Source organism: Mesoplodon mirus, assembly GCF_964341445.2.
Source record: "Mesoplodon mirus genome assembly, chromosome: 3".
Taxonomy (NCBI): Eukaryota; Metazoa; Chordata; class Mammalia; order Artiodactyla; family Ziphiidae; genus Mesoplodon; species Mesoplodon mirus.
Genome location: NC_138978.1, coordinates 163,348,105 through 163,372,057, shown reverse-complemented (window position 1 = coordinate 163,372,057; position 23,953 = coordinate 163,348,105). Strand labels below are relative to the sequence as shown.

The 23,953-nt window shown below is 39.0% G+C and overlaps 1 protein-coding gene across 5 annotated transcripts in view; it reads left to right on the top strand.

Moving 5' to 3' along the window:
- Positions 1 to 23,953, top strand: part of FAM20B (FAM20B glycosaminoglycan xylosylkinase) — a gene marked incomplete at its 3' end in the record, with an annotated part of 41,629 nt that extends 17,676 nt beyond the window's left edge. For 4 of the 5 annotated variants that reach the window (XM_082612756.1, XM_082612757.1, XM_082612758.1 and 1 more), the window contains 6 exons: positions 291 to 377; positions 3,970 to 4,079; positions 14,346 to 14,517; positions 14,735 to 14,926; positions 17,338 to 17,397; positions 19,934 to 23,953. In XM_082612756.1, coding sequence (XP_082468882.1) covers positions 291 to 377; positions 3,970 to 4,079; positions 14,346 to 14,517; positions 14,735 to 14,926; positions 17,338 to 17,397; positions 19,934 to 20,165 — 853 coding nt within the window. Of the gene's footprint in view, positions 1 to 290; positions 378 to 3,969; positions 4,080 to 14,345; positions 14,518 to 14,734; positions 14,927 to 17,337; positions 17,402 to 19,933 lie in introns of those variants that run through there. The other variant, XM_082612760.1, reaches the window with a different exon arrangement.

Below are 23,953 nucleotides of genomic sequence, written 5' to 3'. Positions count from 1 at the left end.
TAGTTTTACTTAAGCTACATTGAAAGTCTTTTAGAGGGATAAAAATAACATCTGTGTTTTATTCATAGAATGATTGCAGAGGTAGATGTATAATTCTAGTTTTCTTCTCCACTTCATCTTCACCACATCAACCAGTGATCTATGCTAATCCATGACTGTTCTCAGGATTGACAAAGAAGTTTTCTAGAGCAAAATTAGGCTTTTGCAAATTTCTATTCTGCCTCTTGTGCTGTCGCCTCTGGTACTGATGTAATTCATGTCTACATCTGTGCTTCCCATTCACTCTGCAGGTATAACCGAGACTATGTGGTAGAAGGGGAACCTTATGCTGGTTATGATAGACACAATGCAGAGGTAGCAGCCTTTCATTTGGACAGGTATGTGTAATCACAGTGGGTTACATTCATTTTGTTTCCTTTTAGAAATATCTTGGAGAGGACTTGTGGACGCCTTTCAAAGGAATGTAATAAAAAAATGAAATCTAATAACTTTAGCTTGTTACCTACTTTAGATAACTGATTAATTCCATTAAATTTGTATGAGTTCCTCATTATTTGGGTGGTACTAGGAGTACCAAAGTAAATGTCTTAACTCCAGGCTTTTTTAGGTCATTTCATTCTGTTATGCCCTGTCTCATTGGCATGAGTGAAGATGTTCTTGGTAAATAAAATGGCAGGAAGAAAACCAGAGTTTGAATTCAAGTCCCTAAATTGAACTGGTCACTAATTGGGCCTGGCAGTCCTGATTTTTGTTTTGTTTTGATTTTGTTTTAAATAATACTCACTTATCCTCATATGCTAGAAACATATAGCATGACATATATGTGAATTTTATTGTCCTTCATACAAAATATGCACAGCTTCAATAACGAGGATAATTCTAACAGGGAAAATAGATGTGAATTCTAAATGTATAAGTTTACTAGGAAAATTAATACTTTTTTAGCAAGTTACTAATCAGGATCCTTGTAACTGAATTGTCTAGTATCCCAGTTGCTCCTCTGATCAGCTCTTTAATCAGGGCATATTGGTAGACTTTAAAAGAAATTATTCACAATATTTTAAAAATGAACCTATAAGGAAACCAGAAGAAAATAAAGGTGAATTTTTGTCTTTTTTCTGGATTAGGAAGGATTTTCTAAGCATAAAAGCCATAATTTAAAAATCACAAAGAAAAAAATAGATTCAACTAAATTAAAAAAAAAATTAACTCATGTCAAGAAACATCAAACAAAATTTAAAAGCAAACTTAGGAAAATACTTGAATCTAATATAATCTAAGCATTAATAGCCTTAATATATAAATGTTTAGAAAATCTTATACATGCTCTAAAATGCTAGTAGAAAATGGTCTAAGAACACAGTTGGTTGAATAGAAATTATTGATTGCTAATAAATATGACAGAGGGAGTTCATCTTCACTAGTAATAAAATAAAATCCAAGGAATTCCCTTGTGGTCCAGTGGTTAGGACTCTGCACTTTAACTGCTGTGGGCCAGGATTCAATCCCTGGTCAGGGAACTAAGATCTCACAAGCCGTGCAGCGTGGCCAAAAAAAAATCCAATTGAAACAATGGGATACTATTTTCTCCTACTGAAAATGGCAAAGATTAGAAAAAAGATAATACTTTATTGGCAGGAATACATTAACGTTCGTATACTGCTTCTGTCATTGTTAATTGGTTCAGTCATTCTTTTAAGAACTCTGGCATTATGTATCAAAAACCTTAAATGTTCATACCCTTTGAATGAGTAACTACCTTTTTATGCAAACATCCCAGATTGTTCTAGGAAGTACCCTAGAGAATCAGAAATTCAAAGATACATACACCAAGATCTTAGCTGGTAGTATTTTCAGTAGTGAAAATATGGAAGCAATCTAAACATCTAATGAAAGGGAAGAATTAAATAAATGTTTGTTCACAATACCATGAATTTTCACTGCCTCTTCTAAGGCCTAGTGGGAAAGAGTTGGATAAATCCTACTCATCACTTAATTGCACATTAGTATCAGTCTTTCCAAGACCTCGTTTGTTTCCTTATTTTCTTCATCCCTAGACCCCTTCCTGTTTCTCTGTTGATGGACACCAGCAGTTCATGAAGATCTTTTTCCCATATCCATACCAATATTTTATATTATCCAACATACTAATTTTAGTTAATCTAATATATGTAAAGTGGTATCTCATTGTTATTTTATATTCCCCCAATTATGGGTAGAGATTAGTACCTCCTTTGCACAGCACAACACCTGTTTGTTAACTTAGAGTGAAGTGGTCTTTGTATGGAAATTACTTTTGATGTTAATTAAATGTAATCACATTTCTATTTATTTATTTATTTTTGTGGCCTCGCCACACAGCATGCAGGATCCTAGTTCCCTGACCAGGGATCTGACCTGTGCCCCTTGCAGTGGAAGCACCGAGTATTAACGACTGGACTGCCAGGGAAGTCTCTATAACGTTTCAATTTATCACCTGTGCTTTGGGGGTCTTGTATTTTAAAGCCCTTCCCTCCCTCAGAGTCTGAAAGATATTCTGTGGCCAGTCCCCCTACCCCTTTTGTTAACTGCCCCATCCAAGCTCAGGTGCCACTGGACATGGCTTCCCAGCACTAAGTGGCTGCTGTTCTTTGAAGGTCTGACAACAGTCAATGGGGAGAAAAAATACTTCCCCACTTTCTTTCCCACCTTATACTTTTCTGCTCTGGGTTGCTATTTCTCCATTACATTAGGATTTAACCACCTCCTCTGGCTTCAGGAAGTTCTCTCATTTTTTATGTTATTTTGACATCTATTGATCTCCTTGCTTTTGTGGCTTTTCTAAAAATAAGTTTAGGACAGAGTCAGTCAGCAGCCCTGAACAATGGATTATTTATTGCACAGTCATTTTTTTTTAACATCTTTATTGGAGTATAATTGCTTTACAATGGTGTGTTAGTTTCTGCTTTATAACAAAGTGAATCAGTTATACATATACATATGCCCATGTACACAGTCATTTTTAAAGGCTTTTCTAATAACATGAGAAAAGGCTCATGATACAATGATGAGTGAAAAGCAGGAGACAGAAGTGCATATAACATAATCTCAATTGTGTATATACACACAAGAGTGAGTATGTGTTTATATATACATGTGAAGGAAAAAATGGTCTTATGCCGAAATGGCAGTAGTTACTTCTCGGTTGTGGAATTATGGATGATTTTAATTTTCTCCCATAAATTTTCTGTGTGTTCGAAATCCTGCCCCTCCAACTTTTCTTCAGCGAGTGTGTATTTTTTAGCCAGAAAATTTCCTTTTTTTAAAAAAATGATGGTGCTCAACAATAAGGTTGCACTCTTAGACCATTAGAAGTATCTTCAAATGTATCTATATATAAGTTGTCCTGTGAGTTTATCCTTTTAGATTAATCTGTCTAGTTTTCTGTCAATGTTTTATGTAAAGGTTTGAAGCGCTGTATGGGTTTAGGCCCAATTTTTTTTAATGCTTTGTTAAATTTTAAAATTTTATTATGAAAAATTTCTAACAGACGTAGAAAGAATAGTATAGTGAACCCATATACCCACTCCCTAGGTTTAACAGTTGCTCACATTTTGCTAGATTTGTCTTACATAAATTATTTACATCTTGATATTAAATTCATAAATATATGTACCTCTAAAATGTAATGTAAATGTAATGTAAACCTGTAAAATGTAATGTAATATGTACCTTACCAGCAATCAGCAATACCTTTACACACCTAATATGATTAACCATGATTTTTAAGACTACTGTTTAGGGAATTCCCCGGCAGTCCTGTGGTTAGTGGTTAAGACTCTGCGCTCTCACTGCCAGGGGCCCGGTTCGATCCCTGGTTGGGGAACTAATATCCCTCAAGCTGCACAATGCAGCCAAAAAAAAAGAAAAAACTACTGTTTAAAATATATCCCCAAAGATTTTTCTCTTCTGTTCAACCTTCCAAACCAGGATTCTGGGTTTCCGCCGAGCCCCCTTGGTGGTTGGCAGATTTGTTAATCTGCGGACAGAGATCAAGCCTGTTGCCACGGAGCAGCTCTTGAGCACCTTCCTAACTGTAGGTAAGGAGGTTATAGAGGACGTTTAGGTAAGGGAATAGTTAATAAATTAAATGGGGCATCATTGAGCAAGCTGGCTCATGACTTTTAGGAACTGAAGAACTCAAGGGACTACAAAAGCAAATCAGGCAACTTGTTCTCAGAGTACTGGGGGAAATAGATCTAAAGGTGGATGGCAGGAAATTGAAAGTTTTCCCTAATGCACGCTTTGTGTGTCTCTGAAGTAGGAAGTGAGATCATTTACGACAGTGTAATTAGGGGATAACTTTATTTCCTTCTGCTTGATCTTAAACTAAATCTCAAACTCGAAATTTGGTCTAAATCAGTTACTGTCTGTGTATCATTGCCTTGGTGGTTTTTATCATACTCCTGTGCTTTCTTGGGAACTGTTTCCTGTCTCCTGAGAATTGAGCAAACCTTAAGGCAACTCTATAAGAGGGTCAGAAATTCCCTTGTAGAGTTGCCCTTGGGCCTGGAAGATCACCACTGCCTCCTCCTACTCTGCAAAGGTTAGCCTATGTAACTCTTTGTGTGTGGAACTGACTGCCATCCCTCTGGCCTCTGTTCTCCATTGTCACACTCTGAGATAAGGGGTCTGGGCTAGAATTCTCACTCCTGTTCTCCTTGCAGACATAGTGAGAATGGGAGGAATTCAGAGGTGCTGTGGTCTCTTGTCTGAGCCTCCTCAGGGTGCCATTTTCAATGACACAGTACTCTGCGTTGATATGACTGTTGAAATAGACATTGCAAGATGAACTTCAACTTGCTTTGCTAGAGTGAATGGATTTACATTTATAATGAGGTGAAACTGAATATTTAAAGCACTTTTGACAGATTCATCATTCAGAATTTAAACTTATCAGGCTAGGGCTCTGCTGTTCTTACAAATAACCAGAAGCATACAGTGTCACCGATTCATTTCATATATTTTCTAATCACTTCTGCTTGTCCAATTTTATGCTTAGGCAAACATGCATTCCTGATGGATGAGAAGAATAGGCCTGCTGTCTAGAGACTCAGAGAAGGTTAACTCTCATATATTGTGCAAGGTGCAGGGGAAGGGAGAGGCCAGAAAAAGGTTTGTAGAGGAGGTTATTAACACTTGGGCTGAGTATTGAAGAATCCATAGACGCTACCCAGGCTGCCAAGAGGGAAGGGCATTGGGCAAAATAACAGGAAGTATAATGGAAGTGAGGGCACAAAGACCTGAAAGTACAAAGGACTGGTACATTTAGAGAAAAGCTCCTGGATACACTCTATAGCATAGGGCAGTGTCTTAGTGTGGCTGCTATAACAAGATATCATGAACTGTGTGGCTTAAACAATAGGGATTTATTTTTCACAGTTCTGGATACTGGAAGTCCAAGATCAGGTTGCCACCATGGTTGGGTTCTGGTGAAAGCCCTCTTTGTGATTCACAGGCAGCAGTCTTCTTTCTGTATCCTCACATTGCAGAGAAAGAATGAAAGAGGAATCATCTCTATCATGTCTCTTCTTATAAAGGCACTAATCCCATCATGAGGACTCCTCCCCAAAATCCCACCTCCAAATACCACCATATTGGGGCTTCACCCTGTGAATTCTAGGGGGGTCATGAACATTCAGTCCATAGCAGGCAGGTAGGGGGATTGGCTGGAGATGGGTTTTAAATAATGGACTGACCTTAGCACAATTTTTAAAATGTATTACTGGATAACTTGGTATAATGATAACTAAATTTTGTATAGCCCTTGCAACTTGACAAAGCACTTTCACACAGTTACCTTATTTAATCCTCTTGACAAGAGTGCAATAAGTAGGGGAGATTTATCCACATTTCAGACCTGAGAAAGAGGTTTAAAAGAGTTAAATGACTTTCCCAAATTCACAAAGCTACTAATTGTTAGCCAGGATTCAAACCCAGATTTTGAGACTAAAATATTTGATCTGCTTGTATTCTTCTATATTCATTCATTTATTTATTGAACAAAATTTTGTTTCACTCTGTGTGGCAGGCTCTGAACTAGGTGTTGAATATACAAAAATGAATGACACCTTCCTGCCTTCAAGGAGCTTTATCTAATGGGGGAGCCAGACATATACAGAGGGCCTGTGGGAATGTGGAGGGGAAGAAGAGGGTGTCTAGAAGTTAGGGCTAGAGTGGTAGTTTCAACAAAGTCTTAAAGGGTGAATAGCAATCCTGCAGGAAGATACAGTGGGAAAGAACACCCTAGGTTTGGAAAAGGACTCTTAACCCCTTTTTGTGCAAGTGACCCCTTTGGCAGTCTAGAGAAGTTTCTGAATCCTTTCTCAAAATAATGTTTTTAAATACATAAATTAAAATACGTAGACTTATAAACAAAACTAATAATATTGAAGTATATATTTTTTAACCTAAAATTACAAAAAGCTAATTTGTGATAGAGTAACTTGTGCTTCGTTATTTACACATTCAATAACAAGATTTAGAGTGATCTAGTAACTACCATAATTTCGGACCAGAAATATAAATGATACTCTGCAGTGTCTGCAACAATGCTAATATGATATGAAAAATTTATTGATTTCTTCTGTTGAGAAAGTCACAGGTAATGCTAATACTGTGGTTTGCTGCCTACCATCATAACTGAAGGAAATGCTAAGTTTCAGGTAGAAGTTGGTGAAAATAAAAATGTAATTTTGTTTCCATCCAGTTCACAGGCTCCCTGAGTTAACCCTGTTCTAGGTGGAGGACAGAGCAGAGACAAGAGCGACAAGAAATGAGAGAAGAGCATGGCAAGCACAGGAGACTGTGTGGTTGAGCTGAAGTAGAGACTTTCTCCTTAGGCACTGGGAGGCCAGGGAAAAGAGTTTGAATGTGGAAAGATCAGATCTGAGTTTCAGAAAACGAATTGTAGCAGCATTGTGGAGGATGAATGGGGAAGGGCAAGCTGAGATGAGAGCCCTTGGGGCTGTTGTAGCAAATGCACATGCGTGAGTCCAAACTAAAACCTGGACATCTAGGGGATACTCAAGAACTGGAATGGAAGGAATTTGATGAACATTTGGGCTGAGTGAGACAGTTGAGAGAGAGGAAAAAGTTAAAAATGACTCCTAAAATTCTGGATTGGATGACTAAGTGTATAATGAAGCTGTTAGCTATCTTAGGAATATATAGAAAGGAGCAGACTTAGGGAGATGGAGCAGAGGAAGATAATGAATTTAATTCTGGATATTTTGTTTCCTTGCGTAAAATAATAAGAAATAGATATATTGGATTCTGTCCCCAGTTCCTGACACACAGCTCCTAAAACCCTTGTAAATTCCTAAGTGGTAGGAACACTAGGAGCATATCTTGTTCTATTGAGGTGATTCTGGGTTGGTTCCTGGATGCGTCCTGGATGGAGGCTGTTCACCAGAAAGAACAAGCCATAATTAGAAGCTTGGAATTTTCAGCCCCCCATCCTTGCCCTTTCTCCAGAGAAGGGAGAGCTGGAAATAACGGATCATGGCTGGAGTTACTAATTGATCTTGCCTACGTAAGGAAGCCTCTATAAAAATTCCAACAGTACGGGGTTCGGGGAACTTTACAGGTTGGTGAACCAAAAGTTTCCATGTGCCACCATGCTAGGCCCCAAACTCCACAAAGACAGAAGCTTCTTTGTTCAAGACCTCAACCTATGTATCTCTTCATTGGCTCTTGATTGATACCCTTTGTAATAAACCAGTAATCTAGGGAGTAAACTGGTTTCCCAAGACCTGTGAGCCGCCCTAGCAAATTTTTTTTTTATTGAGGTATAATTGTACATTATGTTAGTTTCAGATGTACAGCATAATGATTCAGTATTTGTACATATTGTGAAATGATCACCACAATAAGTCTAGTTAACAAACATCACCATATATAGGTACAGAATTTTTTTTTTTCTTGTGAGGAGAACTTTTGAGATCTGTTCACTTAGCAACTTTCAAATATCCAGTACAGTATTATTTACCATAGTCACCATCCTGATGACTTATTTTATAACTGGACATTTGTACCTTTTGATTCCCTTCACCCATTTCTCCCACCTCCCGACCCCCCAGCCTCTGGCAACCACCCATCTGTTGGCTCAGTATCTGTGAACTTGGGTTTATTTTGTTTCGTTTTGTTTTAGATTCTGTAAGTGAGATCATACAGTATTTATCTTTCTCTGACTTATTTCACTTAGTGTAATGCCCTCAAGGGCCGTCAGTGTTGTTGCTAATGGCAAGATTTTATTCTTTTTTATGGCTGAGTAATATTCCATTGTATATATACCAAATTTTTTTTTCTTTATCCATTCATACATTGATGAGTACTTAGGTTGTTTCCATACCTTGGATATTGTAAATAGTACTGCAGTGAATATGGGGGTGCAGATATCTTTTTGAATTAGGGCTTTTGTTCTCTCTTCAGTTAAATACCTAGAAGTAGAATTGCTGGATCATATGGCAGTTCTATTTTTAATTTTCTGAAGAACCTCCATACTGTTTTCCACAGTGGCTGCACCAATTTATGTTCCCACCAGTGATGCACAAGGGTTCCCTTTTCTCCACAGCCTTACCAACACTGGTTATTTCTTGTCTCTTTGATGATAGCCATTCTAACAGGTATGAGGTGATGTCTCATTGTGGTTTGATTTGCATTTCCCTTGTGATTAGTGATGTTGAGCACCTTTTCATGTATCTGTTGGCCACTTGTATGTCTTCTTTGGAAAAATGTCTATTAAGATCTTCTGCTCATTTTTTAATTGGATTATTTTTTTGCTATTGAGTTGTATGAGTTCTTTATATATTTTGGATAGTAACCGCTTATCAGATATATGATTTGCAAATATTTTCTCCCATTCAGTAGGTTGTCTTCTTGTTTTGTTGATGGTTTCCTTTGCTGTACAGAAGCTTTTTGGTTTGATGTAGCCCCACTTGTTTATTTTTGCTTTTGTTGCCTTTGCTTTTGGTGTCAAATCCAAAAAATAATTGCCAAGACCAATGTCAAGGAACTCACCACATATGTTTTCTTCTAGGAGTTTTATGGTGTCAGGTCTTAAGTTCAAGTCTTTAATCCATTTTGAGTTAATTTTTGCATAGGTTATAAAATAGTTGTCCGGTTTCGTTCCTTTGCATGTGACCGCCCAGTTTTCCCAGCACCATTTATTGAAGAGACTGTCCTCTCCCTGTTGTATTAATTATTAATTAATTAATCGAACCCAAACAGGGGCTCATAGGGACCTCTAATTTATAGCCAGCTGGTCAGAAGCACAGGTGACAACCTGGACTTGCAATTGCCATCTGAAGTGGAGGGCAGTCCTATGGGACTGAGCCCTTAACCTGTGGAGTCTGATGCTATCTCCGGGTAGATAGTGTCAGAATTAAGTTAAATTGTAGGACACCCAGCTGGTGTCCAAGAATTGCTTGGTGGTGCGGGAAAACCCACACACAGTGAAATTGGGTGCAGAATCTCACCTTGACAGGAACATCCAGGAGTAAATGTTGACTAGTTATTTAGGAGCTAAAATCGGTAGCTTAGGCGAGAAGTGTGGGCTGGAGCTGTAGATTTTATTATCATAGGTGGTAGTTCATCCAAGGAGAGCATGGAGATCGAGGTCATCAGAAAACCAGTTTTAAAAGTTTGGCACATCCAGGAAATAGTGAAAGATTCGGAGCCTCAGGTTCATGGCTATAAAACCGGAATATTGAGGTCTGGAAAGGTAGATTGGAACCAGATTATTCATAATAAATAGCTGGCATTGCTTGGTCTCTGACAATGTGTCAGGCACTGTGCTGAGAATTACTGGGGATTGTCTCTTCACTCTTCACAACCCAAGGGTGGAAGAACTGTTACATTATCTCCGTTTTACAGAGGGAGCTTAGATAGGTGAAATTACATGCCCAATGTCATGCAGTCTAATGACTATTTAGACTCTATATTTTGATCCCCCAAACCTGACCTTAGATTGCACTTTTAGCCAGTACACCTGACTCCATTCGGTTATAAAGGGTCTTATTTACCAAACTCAGAAGTTTGGATTTTGTCACATAGGCAACAGGTTTCCTACACCAAGCAATGTTTTGTTTTGTTTTTTTATGTTTTTTGAATCAGTAATACATTCCCACAACTCACAATTTTTAAAAAATATTGAAAGGACTGCAATGAAAAGCCTTCCTCTCATCCGACCATTCCTTCTCCCTCCTCCTAGTGGTAACCTCTATTAGTAATTTCTTTATGTCCTTTTTGTACGAAATATGAATATATATTTTTATTTAACTCTACTATTTTATACAACATATGTCATACTGTACATACTTCTGCATCTTATTCTTTTATGTAATACATCTTGGAAATCTATTATCTCATGTAAAGAGTTTCTTTCTTTTTTTTTTTTTTACCAGCTACATCATGCTCCATTGCATGGACCTACCATAATTCATTTAACCAGGCCCTTGTTGGACATAAAAGTTCCAGTATTTTGTTTTTACAACCACTGTTGCCCAAAATTACCCTGTACATATTTTATTTCATACATGATCAAATATATCCAGAAGTGGAAGTGCTGGGTCAAAGGGCACATACATTTTTACATAGATGTTTAATTAGTTTACATTCTCAGCAGTGATGTATGAGAATGCCTCTTCCCCGCTAGTCTCAACAACAACGTATTATCAAACTTTGGGTTTTATTTGTTTCACATGTAGCATCTTTTTATTTGTTTAAGAGCCATTTGTATTTTGTCTTTGCATATCCTTTGCTCATTTTTAAAAATATATTTATGTATTTATTTATTTATTTTGGGCTGCATTGGGTCTTTGTTGCTGCGAGCGGGCCTTCTCTAGCTGCAGCGAGCGGGGACCACTCTTCATTGCGGTGCGCGGGCTTCTCATTGCGGCGGCTTCTCTTGTTACGGAGCACGGGCTCTAGAGCGCCAGCTCAGTAGATGTGGCGCATGGGCTTAGTTACTGCATGGGATGTGGGATCTTCCCGGACCAGGGCTCGAACCCGTGTCCCCTGCATTGGCAGGCGGATTCTTAACCACTGCACCACCCGGATAGTCCCCTTTGCTCATTTTTAGCTTTGTCATTGGTCCTATCGATTTACAGGAGCTCATACATAAGAAGGATAATAGCCCTTTGTGATATGAGATATAAATATTTTCCCCAATTCTTTAATTTCTTTTGACTTTGCTTATAGTTTTTTGTTTTGTTTTTTTAGGGGGAGGGTTTGCCTTACAGAAACTTTTTGTTTTTAATATAATCAGTCCATCTTTTCTGATAGATTTTCTGATTTTGAATCATAGTTAGCCTTGCTCACTCCAACATTATGGAGGAATTCTGCTTTTTTTTTTCTTTTAGTACCTTTATAGTTTTATTTTTTGCATTTAAGTTTTTGATATTGTTGGAATTTATTCTGGTATATGTAATGAAGTATGGCTCCACTGTTGTTGGTTTTTTTTTTTCCCAGATAGCTATCAGTTGTCCCAATAGCATTTGTTAAAGAGTCTCTTGTTTTTCCCTGTAGTAAATTTTCTTTATTTAGTTTCTTTATTTAGCTTTAGTTTCTGGACTTTCTGTTCTGCTCCATTGGACATTAAATCTGTTTATGAGCTGGTCTATAATGTTGTTGTTGTTTTTTAATATTTATTTTATTTATTTATTTTGGCTGCTCTGGGTCTTCATTGCGGCACTCGGGATCTTTCTGGTGGCATGCGGACTCTCAGTTGCGGCATGCGGACTCTTAGCTGCAGCATGCATGTGGGATCTAGTTCCCTGACCAGGGATTGAACCTGTGGCCCCTGCATTGGGAGTGTGGAGTCTTACCTACTGGACCACCAGGGAAGTCCCCTATAATGTTTTAATTATTGAGGCATTATACTATGTTTTGATATCTGGTAGGTCTAGTCCCCTCTCTTTGCAGTTATTTTAACAATTTTCTAGCAGTTCTTATTTATTTTTTCTTATGACCTTTAAAATTATCATACCTAGTTACCCTCTAAAAGATCTGTTGGTATTTCTGATGGATCAAGTTAAACTTACAAGTTTATATTTTTATAATTAAAAAATAAATTAAAAAATAAAAAATATAATTAAAAAATAAATATGGTATATCTTTCAATTAGTGTTCAAATCTTCTTTACCTAGAAAACTTTGTAAAGTAATGGAGAGTGATAGAATCAGCTTTGTGGGTGGGTATATAGTGGATTAGTTTCTATTTAGTGTGTACTCTGCCAGAGGTTGGAAATACTAAAAAGTTTGAGTGCTGTTTGTCTCTTCAAGGACACATATACATGAGAACATAAACAATCATTAAAGGAGTATGTGAGGTTTTCTGGGTGTAGGGAATTAGCTCATTTGATGGCTATTATTTTGTAGAGGTGGAGAGCAAAGAAAGCAATACTTACCTTAACTTTTTATTTTGAAATAATTTTAGATTTACATAAAACTTGCAGAAATGACCCAGAATCCCCCAGATTCCTCAATTGTTAATACTTCTGAATCATTTGAGAACAGGTTGCAGACATGAATATCCATTACAGCATTATATGCTCCCTTAAGACCTCAGTGAGTATATCCCAACTACCAGCACACTCTCCTACACAACAGCATTCAACCATCAAAATCAAGAGATGAACATTGATCCAATATTGCTATCTAATTCATAGATCCTGTTCAGATTTTGCCACTTGTCCATGTAATGGCCTATGTACATCCAGGATTCAGTCTAGGATATTGCATTCAGTTGCATTCACTTGTCTTGTCTTTTTAGCCTCCATCGGGCTGAAACAATTCCTCACTCTCCTTGTTTTTCAAGACCTTGACATTTTTGAAGAGTGCAGGCCAGTTACTTTCTAGAATATCTCTTAGTTTAGGTTTGTCTGATGTTTCTTCATGATTTAAAAACTTTGGTGGAAATGCTAGCAAAGTGCTATTGTTCACTTCTCAGTGCATCATATCAAGAGGCACGTGATGTTGGTCCCATTGCTGGTGATGTTAACTCATCACTTGATTAAGATGGTGAGTGTCTACAAGGTTTCTCCAGTATTTTATACTTACTAATAAGTAATTACTGAGTACTTTGTAGGGAGAAACTCAAAACTATATAAATATTCTATCCTCATGAAACTTGTGCCCACCAGTTTTAGAATTCATTGATAATTCTTACCCAAATCAGTTACTACTGTGATAGTTGCCAAATGGTGATTTGCTAATTCTGTCATTTCTTCTAGACTTACTGGTTGCCATTCTTTTGATGAGTAGAACTCCCGTCGCCCTGCCCCACTTTTGTTTACTTACTTATTTATTTATATCACTATGAACACGTAGACTCTTAATTTACTCAGTTACAATTTGTTACTATTATTATTTATTTTGATGCTCAAACTATCCCAGATTTGGCCAGTGGGAACCCTAAAAACTGTCTCTTGTGTTATTTGGAATGTCCCCGTCATTCTCTGAGTGCCTCCTTAGAGCTGGCATAGCAATATATGACCCAGGCTCATCTTGTACTTTCCCTGCCCCTGCCCTAGGGGTCATCTGTTTCTCCAAGGAGCCCTGGTTCCTTTTAATATAGTATTAAAATGATATTTAGAAACTGATATGTGAGGGTGTTCATTACTACCTGAGTGTTATTGTATCCAGGTTTTCTAGAGGGGCAAAATATGTATATATATGCATGCGTATGTATATATATGCATACATATACATACACAAACATTTGTACTTTCTTTTATATCTCTGTGTTTTAAAACCATCAATTCAAACCAATATCTCCAGTTCTAATTCAACACTGCAGGATTTACTCTGGCCTTCTCTCTTTTTATATGTTAAACTCCCTTCTCCATCTATGAGAAACCTGTTTCCCATTATCCTCAGTCTGTTTACTCATTTGCTCTAGACCCTACTCCCCATTCCGTATGTAACCAAAGTCCTGGTCCATGGCTTGGCCTTGTACATGCCCTCTCTCCCTCCCCTGGGCATTCCGGCCAAAATGTCAGTCCTGCTGAAGGAGAAGAGGACATTACTTAAAGTGAGTTCAGAAAGATACTTGTGACGGTAGTTGACTTCTGGAGAGATTGGGTAGAAGGGACAGAGAGGGAAAGGGAGACTTAACTTTTTCGTATATATCCTTTTGAATTTTTTTACACCATGTGCTTTTATTTCCTATACAGAAAATAAATAAAGATTTAAAAATAAGCTCAGGATCTTTGTTTTCACACAGAGCTGCTCTCTTCATTGTTTGGGGAGAATTTGGAGTCATCCTTTTTCTGTAAGGGTATATGGTTCCATTCTCTCCTTTAGGAAATAATACTTGTTTCTATGGGAAGTGTTATTATTGCCGAGAAACAGAGCCAGCCTGTGCTGATGGAGACACGATGGAGGGGTCTGTCACGCTTTGGCTTCCAGATGTGTGGCCTCTACAGAAACACCGACACCCATGGGGCAGGACTTACCGAGAGGGCAAATTAGCCAGGTAAGTGCTCCTGTGAGCCACTACTTCATTCTCTCCTGTGCCTGGACAGGTGCCAACCCTGTGTAGGAGCCAGGGTTCTGTCCAAGACTAAAAAGGACTATGGGGGGTTCAGGGGGAAACCTGCTAGTCAGGGACACTCTCTTCTCTGTGTTTTAAACAATGTTACGTGTGGTGCTGGCACTCAGTGAACAACCCTGCTGATGCTGCTTCCCTCCAGGTGGGAGTATGATGAGAGCTACTGTGACGCTGTGAAGAAAACGTCCCCTTATGACTCCGGCCCTCGCCTCTTGGACATCATTGATACAGCTGTCTTTGATTACCTGATTGGCAATGCTGACCGCCATCACTACGAGAGTTTTCAAGACGATGAAGGCGCTAGCATGCTCATCCTTCTCGATAATGCCAAAAGGTAGGACCAGCAGGACTCTCCTTGTCAGTTAGGGGTCCTGTGTATACAAGAAGAATGCTTTCTGGGGTATCCTGGAAAACCTCCAGAACAGGCTCAACAGAAGGCATCCTCCTTGTTTCCACTCGGAGTCTTTGCCATTGGCACCCATCCTTCCAACTTGTTCAGAGTTTGTACTCCTTTCACCTTCAGGGATCTGAGAACTTTTTTTTTTTTTTTTTTTTTTTTGCGTTACGCGGGCCTCTCACTGTTGTGGCCTCTCCCGTTGCGGAGCACAGGCTCCGGACACGCAGGCTCAGCGGCCATGGCTCACGGGCCCAGCCGCTCCGCGGCATGTGGGATCCTCCCAGACCGGGACACGAACCCGTGTCCCCTGCATTGGCAGGCGGACTCTCAACCACTGCGCCACCAGGGAAGCCCCTGAGGACTTTAAAAAAGTGGAAAACTCACTTTTTCCAAAGAGTCAAAGAGTATGATTCTCTTCACAGACAACTGGAAACCAAGGTCTTCTATTTATTGCTACTTACATCATTCTTTCTTGACTAGGATGTTTAGAATCTTGAGAAATACATAGTTAACGGAACATGAAATTTAGCTGTTGTTAAATTATTCTATCCAAAGGTTCATACAGTTTAAAACATTAGTTTATTTGATAGGATGTTTTTACTATTTTTATGGTAGTCTAGGCCCAGATTTTTTCTGTTATGAGCAGGAGAGCAGTTAGTTGCTTAGTGATTATATATAAAGACAAGTTACTTTTATCTTGAATAAGACAATTTTACTAATTTTGAATAAGTGGAATGTCCTTATTTAGGCCTGAGCTATTTGAAGAGCAGATTGTATTTTCAGTTTGCACTCTGCATTCTCCATGGTACCCAGTTAAGTGCCACACTTTTAGTTACACATAATAAATGTTTGCTAAATAGAATACTTCCTTGGAGCTGGAATTGTCAGGCTCTGAGTCACTATTGGTTTCTTGCGGGGGGGGGGGGTTGTTTTTTTGTATTTTTGAATTTTATTTTATTTACTTTTTTATACAGCAGTTTCTTACTAATTATCTATTTTATACATATCAGTGTATATATGTCAATCCCAATCTCCCAATTCATCCCACCACCACCGCCCCCCGCCGCTTTCCCCACTTGGGGTCCATACGTTTGTTCTCTACATCTGTGTCTCTATTTCTGCCCTGCAAACCTGTTCATCTGTACCGTTCTTCTAGGTTCCACACATATGCGTTAATATACGATATTTGATTTTTTCTTCCTGATTTACTTCACTCTGTATGACAGTCTCTAGATCCATCCACATTCCTTTTTATGGCTGAGTAATATTCCATTGTATATATGTACCATATCTTCTTTCGAATGGATAAAGAAGATGAGTCACTATTGTTAACGTTGGTTGCTGAGAATAAGCTGAGACATGGACACTCAGCGAAGAATGCTTGGGCAGCATTTGCTAAGGGGGCCACCACCTCATACTGAGCACCAGGTGCCTCATACTCCATGAAAGGGGGCGACAGCTACAGAGAGTGAGAGGCCAGCAAACATTGCCTCTCCCATTCCCAGCAAAGCAGGTAGTGACCAGTGCTATGTATTTCATTTGCATTTATACTATATTTTCAGTTCCTGAATATCTTTATCCTTACTTGTAAAAATGATCGTGTGCTGTGGAAATACACATTGAAATAATTGCCTTTGCCTTTTATTATTTGAGGGCCTGCCCTGTGCTGAGGGCTACCAGACTCTCCGCCTATTAAGGTGAACTTCCAGGAAAAGAGTGGAAGGTTGACAGTTTTTCCAGAATCAGTTCTCCTTTTCTAACTCGGAATTACTAAGAGCATTTTTACATCTGCTTTGAATCACTGTTTTCTCAGCCTCTGTGAGCAGTTTTTCCAGTTTGAATCTGACCATATACTTTCTTGTAGGGAATATGATAATCTAAGTCTTTTTCTGATTGGTAATATTAAAGTAGAACAAGTATAACTTCTTTTTACAGGTAATGACCTTCTGCTTGTTTGCGAGAACCTGATATCAATAGCCTTTATTTCTCTATATACCCTTAAAACCTTCTCAGGTTTGGGGGTCTTCAGGTTCTCCCTTGGTCTGTGGGTCTGTGGACTCCATACCATGTTAGGATGGTTATGCTTCAACACCTTGCAGTATCCTGGCAGGAGAAAGGATCCTTGTAAAGGAGTATATTTGTTGTTTGATGCTGCAGTACAAGCTGTTAGGAATCCTGTGTCTAATTGGTCATGCCCTGTTTATTTTTAATTTAAGTGATTTGAGCTGTGGGAGCATGAAATTATCCAGGATCACATTCGGGTTTCTTATAGAATTTGTTCTTGCTTTGATGCTAAGCAGGGGACAGGTGCTTCCACCTAATTCACTAACTTTCCATTTAATTTTCAGCTTTGGGAACCCCTCGCTGGATGAAAGAAGCATTCTTGCCCCTCTCTATCAGTGTTGCATGTAAGTTATGCAGTCAAGTACATTTGCCTGCATTGCCTTCCTTTCCAGGCTCAGGTAACAGTACATCAGTTTTCTTGGCTTTAAAACTTCCTAATACCTGAGCAGCGCTTTTCATGCTTTTCTAACCCCAAACCCCCTGGAGATCCCGAGCTGTAGGGGATCAGGGAAAGGTTTCCACAGCAGTGTAGCCCAAAGCTCAGAATGCATTTAGAGTTTTGTAGGAGTAGAAATTTTCAGTTTATCCAATAGTGTATATCCATGTTTGTTTTAATATCAGAATATAGTCCTCACTCCCCCCCACCCAAAATCTAGTGCAGCCCATGCCCCTAGTTGCTGTACTATGTTTACCTTGTGGTTTCAAGTCCTCACTCAACACCACAACCCACCTGTGGTTTGCTTATCTCAGTTTGAAATTGTGTAAACCAAAAGTAGCTTTCTCCATAGGTATTTAGTAATTGATTTTTTAAAAGTCTATATTAGATAACAAAGAAATTAAAAAGTAAATCAAGAAAATGAGATAAAGACTGGACTCTCAGGAGCTCCTTTTCAGATCTTCATTGCCAGTATGATTTAAAAGCGTGAGCACTAAGAATCAGCTGGGACCCACCTTGCTTGGCTACACAGAAGTGCAGGTCCAGGAGAGCCGCTTCCTACTGCTCGGCTCCCAGAGACACACTGGTCATGTGAGACTGCCTCTTCTGGCGACTGGTCTGTTTTACTTTTCTTTTCTTTCTTTTTTTCATAACAACAATATTCTGCAGAAAGTGTTTACCTAGGCAACCCTTAATTATCTTCGTTAATATTGGGAAGCAGTGATACATCCAACCAAAACCTGTTTCTGTGAAGGAAGATGTTTTTGTTTTAATAGTGCTATCAGTCTGGTCCAGTTAGGAGACAGAAAAGACATGGTGGATTAAAGAGGAAAGTATAGTATAAGGATTATTAAACTCTTTCATACAAGAGTGACTATAAAAGAAAACTAGAGCTGAGGGAAGAACAAAGAACAGAAGAACAAGGAAGAACAAACTTGGAAGGGGATCCCCCTCCCCAAGCCTGGGGTTTTGACCTCAGTGGAGAAGGTATAGTTCAGCCCACTGAATAGCAGAGAAGTGTGCTAGTTTGCAGGTGCTGGGAGCGCAGGAAGCAGCCCTCCAGAATGCAGGCAGGGTACAAGCAATCAGCAGGTGGTAGCACGGCATACCGAGAGAGCAACAACTCAGTAGAAACCCTCCAGGCTACAGGCAAGCCTTATTTGTGGGCCTGCACAGGGAATTGGGGCACCAGCATGGGTGCGTGGCTTTGGGGGCTCTGGTTTCCACGTCAAGAGGGCCTTAGGAAAGTTATCACCAAGCCAGGCCAAGGCCACAACATCATGGTGGGCCTGCCTGTTCTGGAAATGGGGCCAAGGCAGAGTTTCATTTGATGACCTTCCCCACACACTACTGACCCATTCACTGTACAGCAGCCAGAAGCGTCTGGAGAACCTCTTCCTTCTGCAGTCTCCTTCCAGCGTCCTCTACCGAGAAAGCTTAAGAGGAGAGATGCTTAAAGGACCTCTGTCCATTATAGCAGGGCATATATGAAGAGTGAATTTGGAGCTGAGAGGCAATCAAGTGATACCTTTGTCACACAGGGGGAACTCTAATGCTCTAGGCACTTGTAGTATTTTTCAGAAGAGTAAAACCACACTGCCTCTGTGCTTGTCCATCCTTGCCATGCTTTATCCGAAGATCCTTACTTTCTTCCTTTTTAAATGGTTGCAGAACAAGTTGCCTGCCTCATGCAGAGTCAGACTTTAATGCATACCTAGTAATTCCCACATTACCCACAGGGAGGTAAATGCTTTTTTTCTAAGATAACAAAAGATCCTCTTTAGTTGGTAAAATAATTGAGAAAAATAGGTATCCTTAAACTTTTTCTTTTTATAATATTAATGCTAGAATTTTTAATTAAGAAACATAAAAAGAAGGAAATTAAAATTAAATTAATTATTAAGATGTAAGGATAACTCCTGTTAACACTCTAGTGATTTCATTGTAATCGTGTGTGTATGTTTGTGTGTATGCTTATACACACATTTTCTTTCCCCACAGGTTTGGAGTAAAAGAGTGTTTTCCCTCCAACTATTTTCCCTGACTCAATATTATATCATGGGCATTTCCCCATGCCACTGAATTTTCATAACTGCTTTTAATGGCTGCATGGTATTCCCTTGAATGGATAAGCCATAATTTATTTAACTATTTCTCAGTTGTTGGACATTCAGATTGTTTCACATTTTTCCTGTTACAAATAGCACTGCAATGAACATGTGTAAATATTGTATATATTTCTCATTAATTACTGAGAAAGAAATATCAAAATGTGGTAATGTTACTTACTCATAATGTAGAGCTACTTCTAAAACAGAAATGATTTTTCTAGTTGAGATATTTTACATAATTATTTCTTTACTTTTGTCTGCCATGTGGGCTTTAATCTCCATTTGATAGTGAGAGGTTTTATGTAACCTGTCCTAAAACTTTTTTTCTCCCAGCATTCGGGTTTCTACCTGGAACAGACTGAACTCCCTGAAGAATGGTGTGCTGAGGTCTGCCTTAAAATCTGCCATGGCCCATGACCCCATCTCCCCAGTGCTCTCCGATCCTCACCTAGACGCTGTGGACCAGCGGCTCCTGAGTGTCCTGGCCACCGTGAAGCAGTGCACTGACCAGTTTGGGATGGACGCAGTGCTGGTGGAAGACAGGATGCCTCTCTCCCACTTGTAATTCTCCACGAAATAAGTGAAACTTGTTTTTACAAAGATAGAGAAACAGCACAATCAATTCTGAATGGTATGAGGTGGATTGGAAATGGCCAGCAGCACGTTCTGGTGATAGGGGACAGGGTGGCCTTGGATTTCTTTGATGTTTGCTGTAGTAGAAGTTGAAGCAAAGACTACAAGTTTCAGACCACGGAGCTGTACCTGCTGAACCACCTTCTGACTTCCTTGGCGTATGCCCGTTCTAGCAGTGGGCGTCACAGTTGGTCAGTATTAATTCTCATGCCAAAGGACAAATTAGAGGTGTGACATTTGAATAGGTTAATGTTGGGGTTGGTTCTGGAGTGTGTGTTTTGAGTCCATCCTTATAATCCTTTCTCCATACTTGTGGATTTTTCGAAAACACTTTGTAATCTCTTGAGTCCTTTTTTACCAGGACTATTCAAATTGGGAATTTTACTGCTTCCTAAGGAGTGGCAGCAAGTAACCCAGCATTCTGTTGAGCCAAAGTAGCATGCTCTGTTGGAGGGACTATGTTTTTAAGATAGAATTAGAGGAAGGACAAAAGCAGGAAAGATGTTTGGGCTTTTAACTGAGTAGGTGGTGCTTTTGATGATTCTTAAAGGAGGGGAGAAGAGAGAGAGACCTACTTGGTAGAACCAGAATCAAGGTGGTGATTGAATTAGTGAAAAACAAGTTCCCCTGTATTTAAGTTCTTAACGTATATAAAAGCAAGCATGACTTGTACCTAAGTAAGATTTGCATTCTCATAATTGTGTCCAAATTAATCCAAAAGAGTGTCCCTGGAGAACCCACTGTTACAACCCAAGCACAATTCCGTTATGGAGACTTTTTTTTCCTTTTGCCCAAAGCAGGCAAATCCTTTGCAAATTATCAAAGCAAACTGAAATAACAGCTTGAATAAGAGTTAGGTTGCCTGTCTTCTCTGCCATCCTGATTTCTAAAATGAATTTCCACTTCTGTCTTCAAGGCATTTGGTCATTAAAGCTGCTGTTCCCAAGAGATTGGCGATCCTATTTGTGCCTTTCTTGTGAGGAAAGCCAGCTCGCTCCTACGGATAATATAGTTCAGATCCTGCTGGTGGCTGGACCTATTTTGTGATTTGGGCCATGTGGAAGGCTGGAAACAAAGATTTTAAGCCTTCTGAGCCTTAAAATTAAGGTGGTTACCAGGAAGAGCCTTAAGATTTTGATTTATTTCAAACCCTGATTTCATCATTTAATCTTGTTTGGAGTTCTGAACCCACGATGTAGTATTGTCCTTCTGTCTCCTGTTAGCACTTTCAAATTTCAGGTTGCTAAAACAGGCTTAGTTCTGTGTTCTGCCAAAGCGATTTGACATATAAGCACTTGCATTAAAATACAGGGCAGAGGAAACTAGGCCTGGTGTGCCCACTCACGTGCCCTCAGAGGTGGGTGCTTGTCTCCTGCATTTTGTCTGGGGACTGTTCCGGTTTTGACTTCTGTGAAGCAGTTTAAATATTAGCAGACTAATATTTAAACAGTGTGGTTGAACAAATTTACTGCCAGCCATTGGAGACCAGTTTTAGGTAACCACCCTTTCAAAAACAGTTTAGAATTTATGCCCCAATTTTCTCAAATTGAAAGATAACTGAGTACCCCATAACTACAACATGAAATTAGGACACTTTTGTACTTAGTATGTACATTTGGCGATGTACACAGAATGGGCTGAGTTATTTTTTAAAAGGTATTGAATTTAAGAAGACAGGTAGTAGCACAAAACACTGAGCTAGGGTTAACAAAAGGAAGCATTAATTCCAATTTTAAACTCATTTACTATGTGCATCCAGGGAAGTTCACATTTGAGCTTGAGAATACCTTGGATGGTGCTTACTTCAGAGCATCAGGGAGCCAGCTGGAGGGACAGTGGGAAGGAAGTCAACGCTGCTCTCCTTGGTAAATGTTAGCTGAACTAAATTTCTTTCAAACATGTGATACCTTCAGTATGCCCCAGTGAAATGAATAAGAGCTGTTCTCAAACTGGGAACTTTATTCATGATGTTGAAGACAGAAGATTCTGCTAAGGAAAAAAGCAGGAGGAAAAGCTGCTTTGAAAAATGCCTCATTCTTTTTTCCAAACATTGCAGAAAATGTATAATGTCATTCTCTTTCCCTATTTTAAAATTCATGATCTTAAAAGGTGTTCAGATGTATAGTGGTTAAAGTTAGAATTATGCTAATAGAGTGGTGTGAACGGATGCTTAGAATATAAATTTATGTTCTAAGTCAGGATCGGATTAAGCTGCAAAAGTACGTTTAGAATCTTGGAAAAAACCAAGCATAAGCTTATAGCCCTAAAATTCATAAACACTAAATTCTGTTTCAAAAAAGAGGTAGATATCTTTTTTTTAAAGTTTTGTTAACACTGTCCTCTTGATGGTTTATCTTTTAGAATCAAGGACTATTATAATCAAACAGGTCATTGGAAGGGTTTTTGATCAGTCCTAAGCTGGGCGTGCCTAGCTAACATCTAAAGGTAGATGTGGGTACATTTTAATATTATAAAACTAAGAAAACCAGAACTGAGTACCATTTCCTGCCCCCTTTCTTCCACTTCTTAAGTATTGGGTTGGCCAAAAAGTTCATTCTGGTTTTCCACACCATCTTACAAAAAACCTGAATGAACTTTTTGGCCAACCCAATATATTTATTCCATAGTTTGGGCGAATATGGGTATAGAGGTTTCATTCTAGAATTGTAATTTAATATGAAGCTGTATTTTGGGTTTTGGGGGTAAATAATTTTCTGTGCAAAACATTAATAGGATCTGATTTACTTAGAGTATTGCTCAATAATTTATTAATAAGGCATTTCTCCCTATTTGCACTCAGGATTAATATGTCAAATGAAATTTAATAAGGAAATGGAAGAATTCAGGTACATCCTATTATTTTGGGAAAGATGAATCCTATACATGGCAGAAATTCCGTGTCACCTGAAGGCAACATGTTCTTCCACAGAAAGCCATCTTTTCCTTTCTTTAAAAAAAAAAAAAAAAAAAGCTTTTGGCCTTCCCCTCCCATCCACCATGTTCCTTCACCCTCCCTTCTCCACAGCTTCCGTATTCTTGTTTGACCATTACCTGACCACACCTCAAATGATGGTAAACAGCATCTATCAGTGAGCTGTCTTATGTGAGTCGTCTTGTGAGCTTGGGCTTCAGGAAACATGAGTCAAGGTATATGTATATATATAGTCATATATGTATTCTAACAAGAAAAAATGTATTTATTTTGACACAGGGAAACACTGTTGCTGAAGAACCTGAAGCTAGGAAAAGGTTCTCTTAGTCTCTGAGAGTGAATCTAAGTGACATAAAGATATCCATTCAGCAAACACCTCCTGTGCTAGCCAGGGCCGACGCCCGAGGCACATAGACCTGCCTCATGAGACTGTTGTACAGGGGAAGGCCAGCTTTCCCCCTTCAACGCCTCAAGTCTGGGCTGAAAAGGTGAGGGCTGGATACTCTACTGCCACAGGTTTTTAAGGAACTAAGGTGTTACAAATACAAAATGTCTGTGGGGGAACTGGGAATAACTTACTGGGAAGTTAATTTATTTGCTTCAAAGAGAGGTGTAGGAACCACTACCCTCTGTTTTGATCTGCCAAGGATTTCCTCTCAGAGCTGTTGCACAAATAGAGGTTGTGCTTGGTAAGATACCAAACAAGACAGATACGCACCTAAATTCCTTATGTGTTCTATGGGTTTCAATTCTGAAAGAAAGAAAATGAATAAAGATTTTAATAAGTA